Source organism: Prinia subflava, chromosome 6 (assembly GCF_021018805.1).
Source record: "Prinia subflava isolate CZ2003 ecotype Zambia chromosome 6, Cam_Psub_1.2, whole genome shotgun sequence".
NCBI classification, from domain to species: Eukaryota; Metazoa; Chordata; class Aves; order Passeriformes; family Cisticolidae; genus Prinia; species Prinia subflava.
Genome location: NC_086252.1, coordinates 33,938,330 through 33,954,937, shown reverse-complemented (window position 1 = coordinate 33,954,937; position 16,608 = coordinate 33,938,330). Strand labels below are relative to the sequence as shown.

The 16,608-nt window shown below is 40.8% G+C and overlaps 1 protein-coding gene across 1 annotated transcript in view; it reads left to right on the top strand.

Annotated features, from left to right (window-relative positions):
• The window catches only part of LOC134552441 (von Willebrand factor D and EGF domain-containing protein-like), a 110,230-nt gene that overhangs the window by 21,693 nt on the left and 71,929 nt on the right, over positions 1-16,608 (top strand). The window contains exon 8 of the mRNA XM_063401155.1: positions 2,719-3,662. Within this exon, the coding sequence (XP_063257225.1) occupies positions 2,719-3,662 (944 nt within the window). The remainder of the gene's footprint in view (positions 1-2,718; positions 3,663-16,608) is intronic.

Here is a 16,608-nt window from a genome sequence, read left to right as displayed (position 1 = left end):
CTTCAGAAAATAAAGACCTCAGTGGGCCTAGGTAACAGCTTTGTAATGTCAATTTTGGCCTGTCATTATAAATTCTACCATTTAGAATTCAGCAACCATCATTCACATCCTAAAAATGTGGTGATCAGTCAGAGATTGCTTCTGGGAAGGCAGATGGAGAATTAACTTGGTGTAAGAACCAACCAAAAAAAGGGCTAAAAAGGTCCTGAGGACAATTTGGTTGAAAGAGCTGAAGCCAAAGCGCAGTGCAAAGGAATTTACTCACAAAACACTGAGGAGTTTTCTAGGGTAATATGATGGAGATGCTTCAGGGAAGGCAGAAGCTCCAGCTGAGTGAGAAGGGCAGGAGGGGTGTTGAGTTTCATCCTGCAGTACTCCCAAGGATGGATTCTCAAGGACCCCTCAGAACATGATTAGAAAAACAAGCCAATAAAGAAACTAATTCAGCTCCAGAGGAGCTTCTCCTTCTCCGATCCACTCACAGAGAAACGGCCCAGTAAAAAACAAAAGGTAGAGGGTGATTTTTCTGCTGCTGTTTTTAATTTCATTTTCAATAACCGTGAAAGTGTGCTAGGTTTTCTCCAGCACCTGAAGCTAGTCTGAGCGCCCACCATCTGGCAGTTCAGAGCTTTCCCTGGCTCCCACCTCTCTCAAGCAGCTGCAGGGCTCTGCATGCACAGATCATTTTTACACGCCAGCTTTCCCACACAACTTTTAAACAATAAAACAACATCAGAGCTTCCCAGACACTAAACAGCAACCAGAGAAGAGATTAATTTTAAAACATGTGATTTAAGCAGGCAAAATAAAATTTTCAAACATTTAAACGTATACCAAGAAACCAACAGAAATGCTGTTAAATTCTGCACATTTTCTTTATAATAGCATCCAACTCAATTTGAAAAACTTTAGTTCTTCGCGGATTATGATGAGTGGCTCAGAGGAATGATATTCTGGTCATGTCATGCAGGGGACAGAGGGCACATGTGAGCTCACTGAGGAGCTGCTGGTATGTGCCTGGCTGTGAGGAATGATGGGGTTTCCATTCTTTCCACACTTTCCACACTATTATTTCCCCTGTTCATTGCCAGGGGCTGACCAAAAGGAGGTAATTGGTTTCATGTAGGATTAACAGAGGGTTTTGTTTCAGTAAGATATCAAGGCAAAAGAGTTTCATTCTACTGAAATTTTTACTTGTGTGTTAAGTTTCTGTCCTGATTCTGGACCAGTTTATGTGGTTGATTTATTGTTTTTAATAAATAAATTATATTTACAATAGGCTCTAGTTTATGTAGTATTATATCAAAGGAGGATCTGCTGCTGCCTTAGTCTAGGTTTGAATTTACTTGATGCTGAGTCAGGGAAGCTTCAGGGACAGATAACCCCTCTGTTAGAACCAGAGGAATGGAGCGTGAAGGACACTCATTCAGACACTAAAATGTGTTGTCTAAAGGACAAGTCTCTCCATCATCAAAAATGCTATATTTTCCTAGACTACAGGGAAGTGCAGAACAGCCTGTGCATTTCCATGAGCATGAAAACCACCCTTTTGTCTCATACTGACTCCTGCTGAGCCCACACTTTGGGCAAAACGGTTCCATAAATGTTTGTGCTTGTGTTTCACGAGGAGAAATAGGTTCATTTTGCCAGTGTCACCGAGGCGTTCTATTTAAAAGTTATGATTGTGTCAATGATCCAAATAGCAATATAGATATGCCATTTTAAATGTATTTTTAAAAAATTGGATAAAGGCAATGATGGTTTCCAACAAGAGTATCTAGTGTTTGGCTGCAATATGTTGGCAAATGCTTTCACTTTCCTGAAACCCCGGCATTCTGGCTGCAAGACAAAATTAATGCCAAAATAATTTAAATTTTTGTTGCTATTTCAAATTTGTCTGGTAATGACACAGGCTGCCAAATATTGAGACGAGAAACATATCCTTTTCTATGAAGCTCTTTTGTGCTGCACAAATAAGATCAATAAGAGAGATGAGATTTCTGAAGAAACTTGAATCATCACTGTTTATTCAAACTGAAGTCTCTAGAAGTTCATCCATCATTAAAGACTAAATTTAAAAGGGAGAAGAGAATCATCTCAGCTTATATGAGAGCCTAGCCCTATGATCAATAAAAAACTGCTTTGTGTTGAAAGAAAAAAAATCAAAGAAAATGCTAGTAGAAGTAAAACATGAAATACAGTATGAAAAAAAAAATGGGGGAAGGCATTTAAAAGAAAAAAGTTAGCAATCTACATCTTAGAGGAAACTGTTGATAAGGAGAGAAAAGGCCCACAGATAAAAATTATTTTCATAATATAGTATTTGAAACAAATACAAATTTTTAGTCATTCTCCAAGAGTTAGCTGGATCACTCAGGGACAAATCCAAGGCCTTATTTCATGTATAATACACAAAAGGCAACCTCAGAGGAAGTCCTGCAAAGAGAGGTCAAGCAGTTAGGCAATGCTCCAGCAAACCACTTAAACATCTGGTACTCAAAAGTCTCCACGAAGTGCTAGAAAACACACAGGACAACTCGAGAAGGGCAGTGTAAAGGTGACTACAGAAAACAAAGATTAAACTTAAGCATTTTCTCAAGTTCTTTTGTAGATTTGAATTTATGGTTGCCCTAGCCTCGCCGAAGGACAGTTTCCTTGTATGATAGACTAATTTGTTGAAAGTTTTCTCCTTCTAATCCCTTTCTATTTTTAAATCAGAATTCCTCCAGGGAAGAGTTTATTTGACAAGACTCCAGCACCCTCTGAGAGGAAGCAAAGGAAAAGTTTCTGCAGGTGCCAGAAGGGGAACACCAAGCCTGTGCCCGTGGTAAACACAAAAAATGCCTTTCAGAGTCCTTCCCCTCAGCCCTCTGGTTGCTACCATGACCATGTGGATCACAGCTCTGCAATCCCATACCTGGATGTTACATCTGAATTTGTCACTCACACAGAAACAGAATCAACTTTGAGAAAGGATGAGAAACTACCGACCATGACTTTTGGTCAAAGATATTTTTCTAAATCAGTCCAAAAGCGAAAAAGCCCTGAGGTTCCACTAAAGCCCTTCCCACACAATGTTTCCATGAACAGCAACAGTTCCATTGACTCTACCAAACCAACAGGAGACCTAAGAAAAGCGAAAAGGCAAGACAAGTATTATGAATACTTATCCTTTCACCCATTGCATGGCCCAGCCCAGAGAGATTCAAAGAGCTTTGCATATTTTTTCCCCGAGGACTACTTTGAAGGAGTTCAGATGAAATTTCCACTGTCATGGCCCACTCCCAATGGCCTGACTGCCACCAAAGCTCAGGAGATTTGCCACCAAGTTCTTGCAAACTCCACCATTGGCTTGGCGTGTAAAGACCTCCTGGCAAAATACCTGGATGAGGCAATTGATATTTGCCTTTTGGACCTGCAGCTCAAAGATGACGTGGCTTGGGTGAGGGCACTGACAGCCCTTTTGGAGAATGAGTGTGAAAGGAGAGTGCTGGGGAACGGGAAGGGAGAGCTCCACATTGGAAACCAGCCTTCTGCTGCCCGGGAGGAAATCCTCGCTGCTCTCCGGTGCCCCGCGCTGTGCAGCGGCCGCGGACACTGCACGGAACGGGGCTGCCAGTGCCGTGAAGGCCACGGCTCCTACGACTGCAGCACTGCCAAAAGTAAGTAAAGCATTCTTTCCATACTGGAATTATTAGGTAGAACATCTGCACGGAGTTGTTTGTTCTCCAAGCAGTGTTACCAGTAAGGTATTTGATGAATTAGTAATCAGGTTTTGACCTTGAAGGGCCGATCAAAATATCTGGTTGGCTGGTCCTTCACTTTTTTGCCTCAGTAACTTTTTAAAAATGGATTTTACAAGCCCCTTAGCAAATTGGTTTTGCAGAAGTGATTTTCTTTACATCTGATCTATCACTGGCATGCTGACAAGCGGGCTTCTCACAAAAAAAAAAAGAAGAGCGTCCTGCTCACCTTGTGGTCAATATTCATGTAAACAGTGTAGAGATACATCTTTCTCTTTTTTTCCTGGTCAACAGAGAGTAAAGTTTGAACATTAATTTCAAACACTGTACTAGTAACAAAACAAAATTAAAAGTGACAAAATGAACAAGTAACCCTGCCAAAACCATCAAATAGCTACAGGACATACTCGAACCTGCAGACCTGATTGTGCACATATTCCTGAATTACGTTTAGGCAGAAGACTGTCCCACTGGGTTTGCTTCTCCTTTACAGCTCAGCCTCTCAAAGGGTGACTCCACGTGCAGGGTGAGTGCTGAGAGTGCTTTGAATCAAGCTTAAGGAGCCAGAGCATTTCAGCTAAGCTGAAATGATGAGGTGTGCACTCTTGAGCCATCCCAAATGTGGGGGAAAGCCTTTCTCTGTCATACACAGGCTGGTCTGTATTTAGGACAGGTAAAGGTTACATCCAGGGTCAGTCACCAAGGCTTAGCTGAGACATCCAAATCTCCAGCCAGCCCCAGGAGCCCATGGCACATCTGATACCCCGATGCATTTATTGTCAGCGATGGTATCACCAGCGTTCCTCACATTAAATGTGACTTTCATGGGTTTAAAGCAGTTAAAACATACCCTGACATCTGGGGTTTTTGTTAATGACAGACTAAAATTCGCAGAATAACTTCCCAAATATGGAGGAATTAATTCTCTTTCACGTACAGAATAACTGACACCAAGGACTGAAAAGTGAGTTGAGCAATTTTGAAGCTATTGTCCAACACACAATTCAATGTTTAACTTCATTTCTCTGTGATACAGAGGGGTTAGGGGGCTTGCTTAGGCCAGATTTTAAAATTTTTGTTTTTCTGTGGCTGAATCCTCTCAGATTAGAGAAAAATAGCTTCAATATGACCTTTCAAGTAAAAGCTAATGGCACCTTGTCTTCTTGCTGTGACATCAAATAGAAACAAGGACAGAGAGCAGAGCTCAGCCTGAGATTGCACAGGGAGGTGAGAACTGGAAAACAAACACACATCAGCTGTGGCAAACACCCCCAAAGTCAGCGCCTTCCTCTGCCCCAGCTGCTTTCTCTGTCTCCTGCTGCCTTTGCATTGTACACTTCTAAGGTTCAGCTGCACGGGGTGCTGGGCTATCTTGTCTACACAATGCTTTTTCCTGAGTTAGAGAAAAATTGAGAAAACCCAGAAAAATTAAAACCAAGGTAACAACTGGAATGCTTAATTTTCAGGATATTCTCCCTTGTCTTTGGTATCAATTCAGAGAAGCTAGGAGAAAACTTCACACAATAAATTTGTTTCAACATTAACTATGGAGGGGAAAAAGTACTGCCACAGTCGAGTGAATTAATGGAATGAACTGCAATGAGGTCCATTCTTAAAGATTGTTTATGAATCTATTTATTAGTGACTTAGAATATTTTTCTATATCTACAAAAATAGAGAAGCTGTTTATATATATATTTATACATATATATATATATATGTGTGTGTGTGTAAAAATAGATATAAAATTACCTGATCTTGTGGATGCAATATAAAGCAGATCTATACATACAGTCAGAAGTCAGATCCTCTATAAGGAGAAATAAAATCTTAGTTCTGGCATGCCAATCACCCTGACATTATAATACTTAGAAAAGTTCATCTAGATGATTTGGTACAGTGAATCAAGACAAGCCTCCATGGGAGCTTCACCTTTAGCTCTTCCTGATTTTTGAATTTCATTCAGACAATGTTTGCTTGTTTTTGCATTTCACATGCAGAAATGTTCTACATAGACAGCACAGAATCATTTAGATTGGAAAGGACCTGGGAGATTGAGGAATCCAGCCCTTAACCCAGCAGTGCCATCTTCACCACTAAACCATGTCCCCAAGTGTCACACCTTAGGTGGTTCTTTGAACACTTACAGGCATGGTGACTGCACCACTTCCCTGGGCTGCCTGACCACCTTTTCAGTGAATACATTTTCCCTAATGTCCAATCTAAACATCTCTTGTTGATGACAGCAACAAGATCCTCTTATCCTTTTGCTTTTTACCTGGGAGGAGAGACCAATTCCCACCCAGTACAACCTCTTTCCCAGGTAGTGCAGTGAGGAATAAAGTCCCCCCTGAGCCTCCTTTTCTCCAGGCTAAACACCCCCAGGGCTGTTTCCCTACATATCCCAAGGTACAGGTGGGATGGGACACCTCTTTCCAGGGAAAAGCCCAGCAGTTCCACACAGCACCATCAGCCTCTCAAATGTCACTTCAAAGGACTGGAAGTGCTCAGCACCGAGGTCTTGCTGGCATCACTAAAGCCTGGCTTTCACACCAGAACAGGTTATTAGAGAAGAAGAATTAAGACCAATCTCAGAAATAAATCAATCTCAGAATCTCAGATCAATCTCAGAAATAAAGCTGTTCAAGCCAGAGTAGCTTGAGCCCCGTCACTAAGAGCTCAGGAATCCTGGCCTGGCTGGCAGGAAATCAGCACTGTGCAAGCACAGGCGGGATAAGCCCCTGGGCTTTGTGACTAATAAGCAGAGGTTCTGCAGGAAGGGAAAGAAAGGAGGAGAAATTAAGAATTGAATTAGGTTCCTGCAGGACATATAAAAGTGCTGTCTCTTTCACTTTCTTTTCAAAAAGTCAGGAGAGAAGAAACAGGAGAATATGTGTTGATCTCAGAAATGCTGAGTTTTAAGTGCTATTGCTAGGGAAAAGTTATTTTCCAGGAGAAGCTACATGAGTAATGAAGGAGAAGGCAACTCCTTTTGCTGGCTATATATTTTCCCATCAGTTCCGAAACAAATCTCCGTCTAATTTTCTCGGGCTGGAATTATAGATGTGAATTAAAACTCCCCCAAGGAGGCCATCAACATAATTCAAATATCTTTTTCAAGGTCACCCAACCTCAGTTACTCTGTCAGTACATAACAATATATTCTGCCACTGGTTTTGGCCAGCAAACACACAAAAACACGGCCCTGCAGTACTTTTTAGGAATCCGAATACAGGCCATAATATATTTGGAGTAATTTTAAATGAAAACACAATTAAAGAGAGAAGACGTGAAGTGTGGCTTGCAGACAGGCTTACTCCTCTGCTGTGCCTGACTCCAACAGGAGCAGTCCAGGTGGTCAGAGCTATAATTATCCTCACATGAAAATCGCTATTTGGAGTTGAAAGGCACCTCTGAAATCTGGCAGCACTCCAGAAGCTTCCAATTTCTTAATGTTGCTTAACATTTTATAACCCCCACCCCCCCCAACACCTGTATAAGGTGCTTAAAATGTCATTACCACCTGTAATTAAAGGCAGAATCCAATTACAGCAGATAGCAAATCAGGTTGGTGCTCTACCATTTGTATATATTGACCATGTTGCTTATTAAAAAAAATCAAGACTAGTAAAGCACACATAGAGCAATGTAATATGCAGATTGTATGAAGCTCTGAAGAGCAATTACAAGATAAAAGGTAATGAGGAATAATAAGGACAAATTAGTTTCAGTGAAGTAATGACACTCGAAGTTTAAATTTCTATGTGGAAAGTTCTGGGGAGAAAAATATTAACCAGCAAAGAAATCAAAGTGAGCAAAAAAGGATGGTGAGAAGATGAGATGGGAACACTGACCTACCACACTCACAGATACCCCATTTTTGTATCAATACATTTCATTGGTGTTATTAAGAGTGACTGTGAACCCAACTGCATTTTCAGAGCTGTGAACCACAACCACACAGGTCCCCCAGACCCATCTGCCACAGCAGCTACATCAAATACACCCTGTTATTTTTAGAGTGGTTATATAGACCTTCCTGAATTCAGCAGTCTGCTCTGGGCCCCGTTCATGTGCTGTGATTAAAGAATATGAATTACAGCATACTTTTTTTTTAAAATATATATATAATGAGCAAAAGTATGAGGTCAGCCATTGCAGTTCCTCAGGCTGGGTCTTCCAATGGAAAATGTCTCTCCCCCTTGGAAGAATAAGCTCAGAGTTTTGATCAGACCAGCAATGCAAGGTCAGGTACACATTACAGAAATCTCACTCTTTATGTAATTATGATCTATTTTTAAGCTTAATTCTCATTTTCAAAGACATCGAATGAGGAAGATATTAAAGGAAAATACATTTTTTCAGGATTCCCAGTTGAAAGGGGACAGCATATTTCAGTTGCCTACATCAAACTCCAATCTGCTTTGGAGACTTTGTATGGGAGGATACTGACTGAAATAAATACTTTTCTCCCACTTGAATCAATTCAGTGATCTTTAAATTCCAGATCATAATGATTATAAAAGGGCTGTTAGGAAGTCAACTAAATGAATACTTTTTGACATTTTCAATATGTGTTTTGCTGATGTGATGCAGAGGGAGCCATCAGGGGGTACTGGCTCAATAGATGCTGTCCTTGCATAAATTAGACTACACAAAGTAAAAAATGCATCTTAGACTTCTCAAAGGAAATATAATCCATTTCCCAAATCTCCAGGATATCTACAATGAAAATATTACTCACTGTGTGTAAGGCTGGTGTTCTCTGTGGCTGGGACCAGCTTGTGGTGACCAGACCTTCAAGGGAGAATTCCATTTAATAGCACCACAAGGGCCCCACAAACAGAGTTATCAGAAACTGTGACCCTTTCCACAGGAATGGATCATTTTTTCAAATCGTTTGGGTTATTAAACAGAGAAAAATCAACCAAGATTTTTGTTATTATGGCAAAACATGTTCTATGGCAGAGAGGATGCAGTACACTTTAGCAATTCCGTTGATTTTTCAAAACTGTATTTCATAAGAAGAGTCAAATGTGCGTGTGAGAACAGCAAAAACCATGTCACCGTTTTAAACTTTTCTCACTAAACAGAGTACTATTGCTATTAAAAAAAAAGTTAAATTGCATTATTCCCTAAACAGCTCTTCTTCTTTTCAAGTAGTAAGTCATTAGTATTAATTCTACTCTTCATTATAATAATTCCATTGACTCTGGTGGACTTTGTATAAACAAAGTCACAGTTCCTATCACTTTGATGGAGTTAAACTGTCAAGACAAAAACCAGGTCTCTTTTACACAAACGTTCTTTTCTTTTTCCCTTTTTCTCATGCTAATTGTTGACTTTTACATTCCACAACATTGAATTTTCCTGTCTATCCAGCTCAGGGAGGTTTCACACTTTCCACTGCCTGTAGCCTCCCCTCCCATGTGTACAGGTTCACTTGACAGCAGATGGGTGTGAGGCAGAGTTCTTGTGCTAAAGTTTAGAAGCTGGGGCATCAGTTTCCATCAAATACATTTTTCCTCAGTAATGAATTCTGCAAGGCAGGGAACATTTCGAGCAGATCTCTATGTACCATTGCAGTATAAACCACAATTTAATACACAGCTCCCATCCCACTGGGATTGTGTTCTTTACAGTGGGCTTAAAGATTTTAAGGATATATTCTTATTTCCTTTAAGCTGACATTAAAGAAGTCTAAGATATCAATACTCCATAAAAGAGGTTCTATACAACTTGAAAATGAAAACTTTTCTTTTGAGACCTGTTATCTCCACTTACTATGAATTTTTTCCCTAAGCTTACCAAATAATATTGAAAAGTAGATAAAGAATAAATATGAAGATACATATTATGCAATTCAAGATTACATTGTGTTCAGTTAGTCAGCTTTTTCCCAGTTAAAACAATTTATGATTTAATACTGAAAGAACAGTGGGGAAAATATTTTTAAATGTTTATTTACAAAACACACTTTCCTTCTCCCAGCCATCTACAGAGGAGTGCTCCTCATCATCACTGAGGTCTTGGCACAGGTTGCCAAGAAAAGCTGTGGATCTCCCATCCCTGGAAGTGTTCAAGGCCAGGTTGGATGGGGCTTGGAGCATCCTACATGAATAAAATTATTCTATAGTGTCTTCAGGTCTGGACCATAAAAATTTACACAAATATATTCTTCTCAGGCTAAAAACAGAGCTATATTAGCAGACATCATTAAAAAAGTATAATGATTAAATATCAAGCTTTGAGAATACTTGTCAAAACATCAATATTTGAACACAGGACTTGTCACCTTTTGAAAACAACACTCTTGATCTTTAAGAGGACTGAACGCCTCCAACCACAAAAGTTTTAGTAAGAACTACAACATTTAGAAAAGAAAAATAGTTTAGAATCAAAAGAGAAAAAAGCATGAACTGTAACTACCACTGATGCATCCTCACTGACACCCACACACTCTTCTTGGAGAAACATTTTTCTCAGTCACATCAAACATATTTGTGGGCAATTCTTAGGGACTGGGAACTTCTTGCTAGTTTTGAAGCCTTTCTTCTTTTCACAGCAGTTTTACTTTAGTTTTTGCTGGTGCAAATGCAATGAACAAGCATCTGAAAAGGCAAACATCAATACCAGCTTTAATCTACTGTTTTAAGTCCCAGCTTTTCCATTCGAGGCACAGACCTGGCTGAGCAGGAAGGGACTATTAGCTTTATAGTTACAAAGTCAATAGAAAATGAATTTTAAAAGGATATCAAATCCTCATGATGAGGGGCATGGAAGGTTGCATGCTCAGTGATCCATACTATTCCTGCAAACCAGATCAGGGAGATTAGTGTTTTCTGCAGATTAATGTATTTGCTTTAACACAAAGCAATGAAAACAGTCCAGTGAAACATGTAGCTAAACAAAAACATTTTCTGAAGAACATAGAATTAAATTGCTAGAAAAGTTTAAAGAATTATAAGTCTGATTCAAACTGACCAAAGCCAGACACCCCAGAAGCACACCTATAACTCCTTAACATCAAGCTGTTTACAGGTACCGCAGGAAATTTCAGCCTTAAATCTTGTTAAATCCAAAGGAAAACAAAAAGCCCTGAAAAAACAACTTTCTTCTGCAAATACTCACAATGCACATACAAGATAAACAACAAATTCACAACAGTCTATAAACTAGAATTAAAACTTGAAAACCATTCAAAGGGCTGCTTTAAGTTGACAAAAGCTAAAAATTCAGAACAAACCTTTAAGGCTTTTACATGATATTTTATGTTGTGTAAAGAACCCACAATCCTCCAGATACAGAACATTCAACCAATTGTGAACAAAACCCTGAGCGTAATAACCAGATTTAATCTAATCCAGCAACTTTAAACATGAGCAAATTACTAAAACCAACTAATTGGCACTAGAGTGGACATAAGGACCAAGATGACACCACAATGATGCTTTTTTGTGGCATCACTGCACTCACTCATAGGAAACCTCAAGATGCTGTCAGGGGTTCTGCCCTAAAGTGCCACTGAGAGACAAAAATTGAGACCTGCTTTGGTGTGCCAGTGAGCACCATGAATGCACAACCAGAACCTTACATGAGGTCACCTCTCCAGGCCATCTGGAAAAGAAAAAATATTCTGTAGTCAACAGCACAATCCTCTTCTTTTCTATTGCTGAAGTACATTGCTAGCCAGCCCTTTAAAAATAGAAGGATTAAATAAACCTAAAATGTCATAGTGAGATATCTAAAGCAAAAAATAATCTACCATATTGTTACAGCACACAGATGCTTTCAGTATGAAACTGAGCCAGGCCATTTCTCACATGCAGAGAGTTCTTGCAAAATGGTTTTCCCCCACACCCTCCCAGGGCTCGTTTCTGCAATCCATACTGGATACCAGAGACCCTCAAAGCAGAAATCCAGATTCACTCCATGCCAGCAAAAGGTCACAGATCTAGAGGTTGGTACTATGGAAACAGAGTTGTTTAGCTTGGAAAAAATCCCTAAGGTTGGTGAGTCCAACTGTTAACCCAGCAACACCAAGCCCAGCACTAAACCCTGTCCACACGTGCCACATCTACACAGCTTTTAAATACCCCCAGGGATGGTGACTCCACCACTTCCCTGGGAAGCCCATTCCAGTGCCTGACCACCCTTTAAATGCAGAAAGTTTTCATAATATTCCATCTAAACCTCCCCTGCTGCACTTTGAGTCCATTTTCTCTTCTCCTGTCACTTGCTAGTTGGGATAAGAGACCAACCCACACTTTGCCACAACCTCCTCTCTGGGAGGTGTAGAGGGATGGTCCCCATGAGCCCCCTTTTCTCCAGACTAAACACCCCCAGCTCCTTCAATTGCTCTGAAACTCTGAGACTAGATTAGGAAGCAGAGAAAAACACAGTTTTCATTTAGAAGCCAGGGAGGTCACTGATGTGCCAGACTTTGGCAAAGAGCATATGGCTGCTGATAGTTTTTTCTTAGGGAGGATTATCAAATGAGCTTTGGGTCATGGATAGCACGAGTTCCAGCATAATGCATTTGATGACAGTATCTTTGAATACCAAAATAATGTTATATACAAAATAAATACAATATTTGTGCAAACATTTGAATGGAGGCAGACTCAGACTTGCTCTGTCCTGGATGTAGAGTTAATCAAGCATCAATTTGCTTTGATACAGAACCCTCATACCTATGGTAGCTGCAGGTTCATTTCCACACCAGGAAGCTCTGGCATGGAAAATTCTTCAATTAGCTACCTGATTCCAAGGAAGGGGCAACTGGACATCATGGGTCATTTACTTTTGCACTTCAGCAAAGATTTAACCCAACCCAGCATTTATGATCAGGTTCTTGAATTGCTTTTCATGGCTTAGATTTTCATCCCCTTTAAGAAAAGCAGGGCATTTCCCTTCCTTCTCTTTATTCAAAAATTCTTGCTGGTTTCAATTTCAGGTGTGCTGCTCCAGCCCAAAGCCTCATGTATAGTTTTCAAGCATAGCATGAGGAAAGTTTATTTGTGGTGCAATATTTTTCTAATCAAGTGTGTAAATCCAACATGAACCATTTCAATCCATCAGTAAGACTTCAATAAGTGTAGTTTTCTAATATTCTTGATTTTGTGTCAATTTTCTTCATTTTACTTCTGCAACAGTGCATATTATTTACATAATGCACTACAAAAAATACCTGTAAAACCAACCATGTATTTATGTGGGGGTGGGGGGTTCAGTCTATTATTCAGCCTGTGCTCCTTGTCAGGTTTGATTCATGTAAATGATTACAGAATGAAACTGCACCGTCAGCAACTCTGAATTTACTGTTCTTTTCTGGAAAATCCTGCTGGAGAGGGGAGGAGAAGGAAGGGAAGGCAGGGGAGGTGCTGTGCCTTGAGGGGGCCACAACACCAGCATTGCAAACCAAAGAGGAGAGATCCCTTATTCTGCCACCTGAGGTCTGGAGGCCTTTGAGATTCCACCTTCAACTCCAGACCCTTCTCTCCATTTTATCTCAAGACAGTTTCATTAAAACACAAGATTTTTTTTTTTACTTTTTCCCCCCCAATGTTCCCTGCTGTTCATCACTGTCCCAGTGCAGTGTTCTGCCAGGTGATAGATGCAATTTTTTTGCATTTACTTGCTGTGTATACAGATGGGCACTGGAAATGCAGTGGGATGGCCATGCCTGAGCCCGTGGATGTGAACACACAGCTCCTTAAATCCTCCTCTATGACTGCTGCTCCCTGTCACACCTCTGAGCCCCAGGTGCCACCCTGAGCTTCAGTTTTTAATCTACTAGTAAAAGTCAAAGCACATTTTTGGCCTATAGGCCATACAAAGAAAAGAAGGAGGATGTTCTGCCCTGGATTTTGTTGTATTTTGACATTCACACTCCCTAAACATAAATTATTCATGTTCAAATATATCATGCTTTTTACAAGCTCCTGCCAGGAACTGGCTGATTACCTACAGATTTCTCTCCTCTCTAACTTGCCCCTGTACAGACATCAGACATCCACCCCAGGTCTCCACAGCCTTTGCTTGCTCTGCATATCCGCACTTTTGCCCTCACTCTCATCTTTGTGATGTTTCCCAGCTCTTTTTATTGCTCCTGTCCTTTTTCCCTCCATTCTTTAGCTGAACTGCTTGCAGCTCTTTTACTGAGATTTTTTGGATTCTCCAGTATTTCCTTCTGATGTCAGCACCTCTCTGGACTTACCAACCAGCCCTGCACGACCACGGAGCACTGAACACACCTTGATCCCTGTACCCCCAGCAAGAACAGGGTCTGGATGTTTGAGTGCCCAGCTGACGACTGCCAGGAGACTTTTCCAAAGCCAGTGGCATGGAGATTCCACCTCCCCTGCTTGGTTGAAACTGGCTAATATGCAACAACACTAGAAGGGAGAGGGGAAGGCAGAAACTCTCATTAAAACCAAATGCCTAAAATTCCTACCCCCATTACACGTGACAGCTAATTTTAAAAAACATATAAAAATAACAATCCCTGTCAATATTTATGTACTACTGTCTGTCTAAAAGCTGAACTCTAGTACCCATTTCTTTTAAAAAGAGACATTATAATTACTTTTCCATCAGACTTCAAGTTGGTAAGACGCTGATGGTTTTAGTTGTTGCTAAGTAGTATTTGAATTAAGGACAGGACTTTCCAGGTTCTCATGCCCTGCCAGTGAGTAGTCTGGGGATGCACAGAGAGCTGGGAGGGGACCCCAGCATGACAGCTGACCCCCACTGACCAAAAGGATATCCCATTCCATATGGCATCACTCTCAGTACAGAAATTGGGGTGAAAGCTGGCCGGGGATCACTGCTCAGGTACTGCTGGGCAGCCCTTGGCAAGCAGTGAGCAATTACACTGTGCATCACTTGTATATTCTAAATATTTTACCATGATTATTATCATTACTGCATTTTCTTCCTTTTGTCTCCCACTGAGCTGCCCTTAAGTCAACTCACACATTTTCTCATTCCATTTTGATTATCTCCCTGATCCTGCCAGGAGGGACAGCGAGCATGTGCCTGTGTGATATTCAGCTCCTGGCTGGGGTTAAACCTGACCAAGAATGGTTTGAGAGAAATAAATACAAAATGCTGAGCTGATTCTGTAAGGCACTGGGCAAAGCACTGGGGCTGGGTAATCTTGCCCTGACCCTGACACTGGAGCGTGGCCATAACGATGTAAGGAAAGCCTTGGGGAAGTGCAGGGGTTTAATCAACAAGCAACTGAGCTGGGAGAGCTTTCGTGGAACAGGAAGGGCTGCAGGAGCTCATTCCTGTGCCCCACTCCCTCCCAGGCTCTGAGATTCTACTTCACCCACAGAAGCCTGAAAATCTGCAGTGATAATGAAAACATTAATGCAATCCAAGCTACCTCAGTACTAGTGGGGCTAACTATTAAAATCTCATGAAAAACATAATGAAGCATTTTTTTTTTAACATTTTATGCACTAACCACAGAAGGCGGCAATTTATCAAAACCAGTCACCACATCTGACTAATAGTTTTGTACATTACAGGAATCCACCAGTAACTGATGAAAGCTGATAAGCTGTAAACGATTTCTCTTCTTGTAAATATTGCAAAGTGTCCAGCAGTGTTGGTAATACTGCTGCAATAAAATCAATTAAAAAAAAATGAAAGAAAAGCTAAAAGCATTTCAGAAGTGCAGGGGGAAAAAAAGTCTTCTCATTATTTTTCATGCTTATGTTGCTTTCCTTCCTTCTTTTCTCTGGAAAAACACGAGTCATGCAGCTCTGTTGTTACAGGCTGCAATCTGGTGGGATGGCAGTGTTTAAACAGCATTTTTCCTAATTACAGCCCAAATGGCAGAGCCCTAAAGGAACAGCGCTGTGCTGGGGAAAGTTATCAACTCTGCTCAGGGCATTTTGCCCCTCAAATCAGAGCTGAACTAAGCTACCATTAAAATATTAGGTGATGGAGAGCTTCTGTTTTAGCCAAGCTGCATCTCAGAGAAAATTGATGGGCAATATTGCTTTGCCAGGGCAGTGGTGATGGGGCAGGGAAGAGGAAGCTAAGCAGGGATAACAACTGGGGCTCCACTCTGCTGGTGAGCAACATCTCCCAGGGCTCCTGGTCATGCCCTGCTATTAAGTGTTGCTCAGGAGACAAAAAGAAAATGTTCTGCTTTGTGTTACTTGTCATCAGAGTGGCTTCTCCTGACCACTAGATCCACAAACAGTATAAGTGAAAATATGTAGCCATGATCCCAACCAACTGATATTATTTATATATGATATCGGAGCCATTCTGAGTGTTGTGCTACCCAAGGGCTGGTGCAAATATCTACCAAATTATAATTTTTCTTAATTAAAGATGTGAATTCTGACATCCAATGGACTTGCATTTCTCCTCTGTAGAAATAATGTGAAAGCAATGAGCAATTTTAAAAGGTGAATACTCAAACTACAACAGAACCCAAATGAAACTTTACCTGAGAACCATAAAACATTTTAACAACAGTTATGGGTCAGCCTTGTAAGAGGGCCAGCACAGGCTGTACATCACTTAAGCTCTACTTAAAACCTCAGTGTAGGATTTAAGTGAAACTTGGCTGGTGCATGACCTTTGTGCTGACACAGTACAGAGCTGAGTGCTACCATTAACGATTTAACCCTCTCAAGAAAGCTTTACTTTGAGGGGTAAAACTGCCAAAACTTGAGGGGAAACAAACAAACAAACAAACAGCAAAACAAAAACACAGGAGTGGCTTTTACCCTGCTTTTTAACACTCCCGGGATCTTGGTGGCATGGTCATCTCTTGTTCCCATGTTTTTCTATGCTTTGGGATGAGGCCTTGTCCTCTCAGCTGTGCTCCCATGCTGTT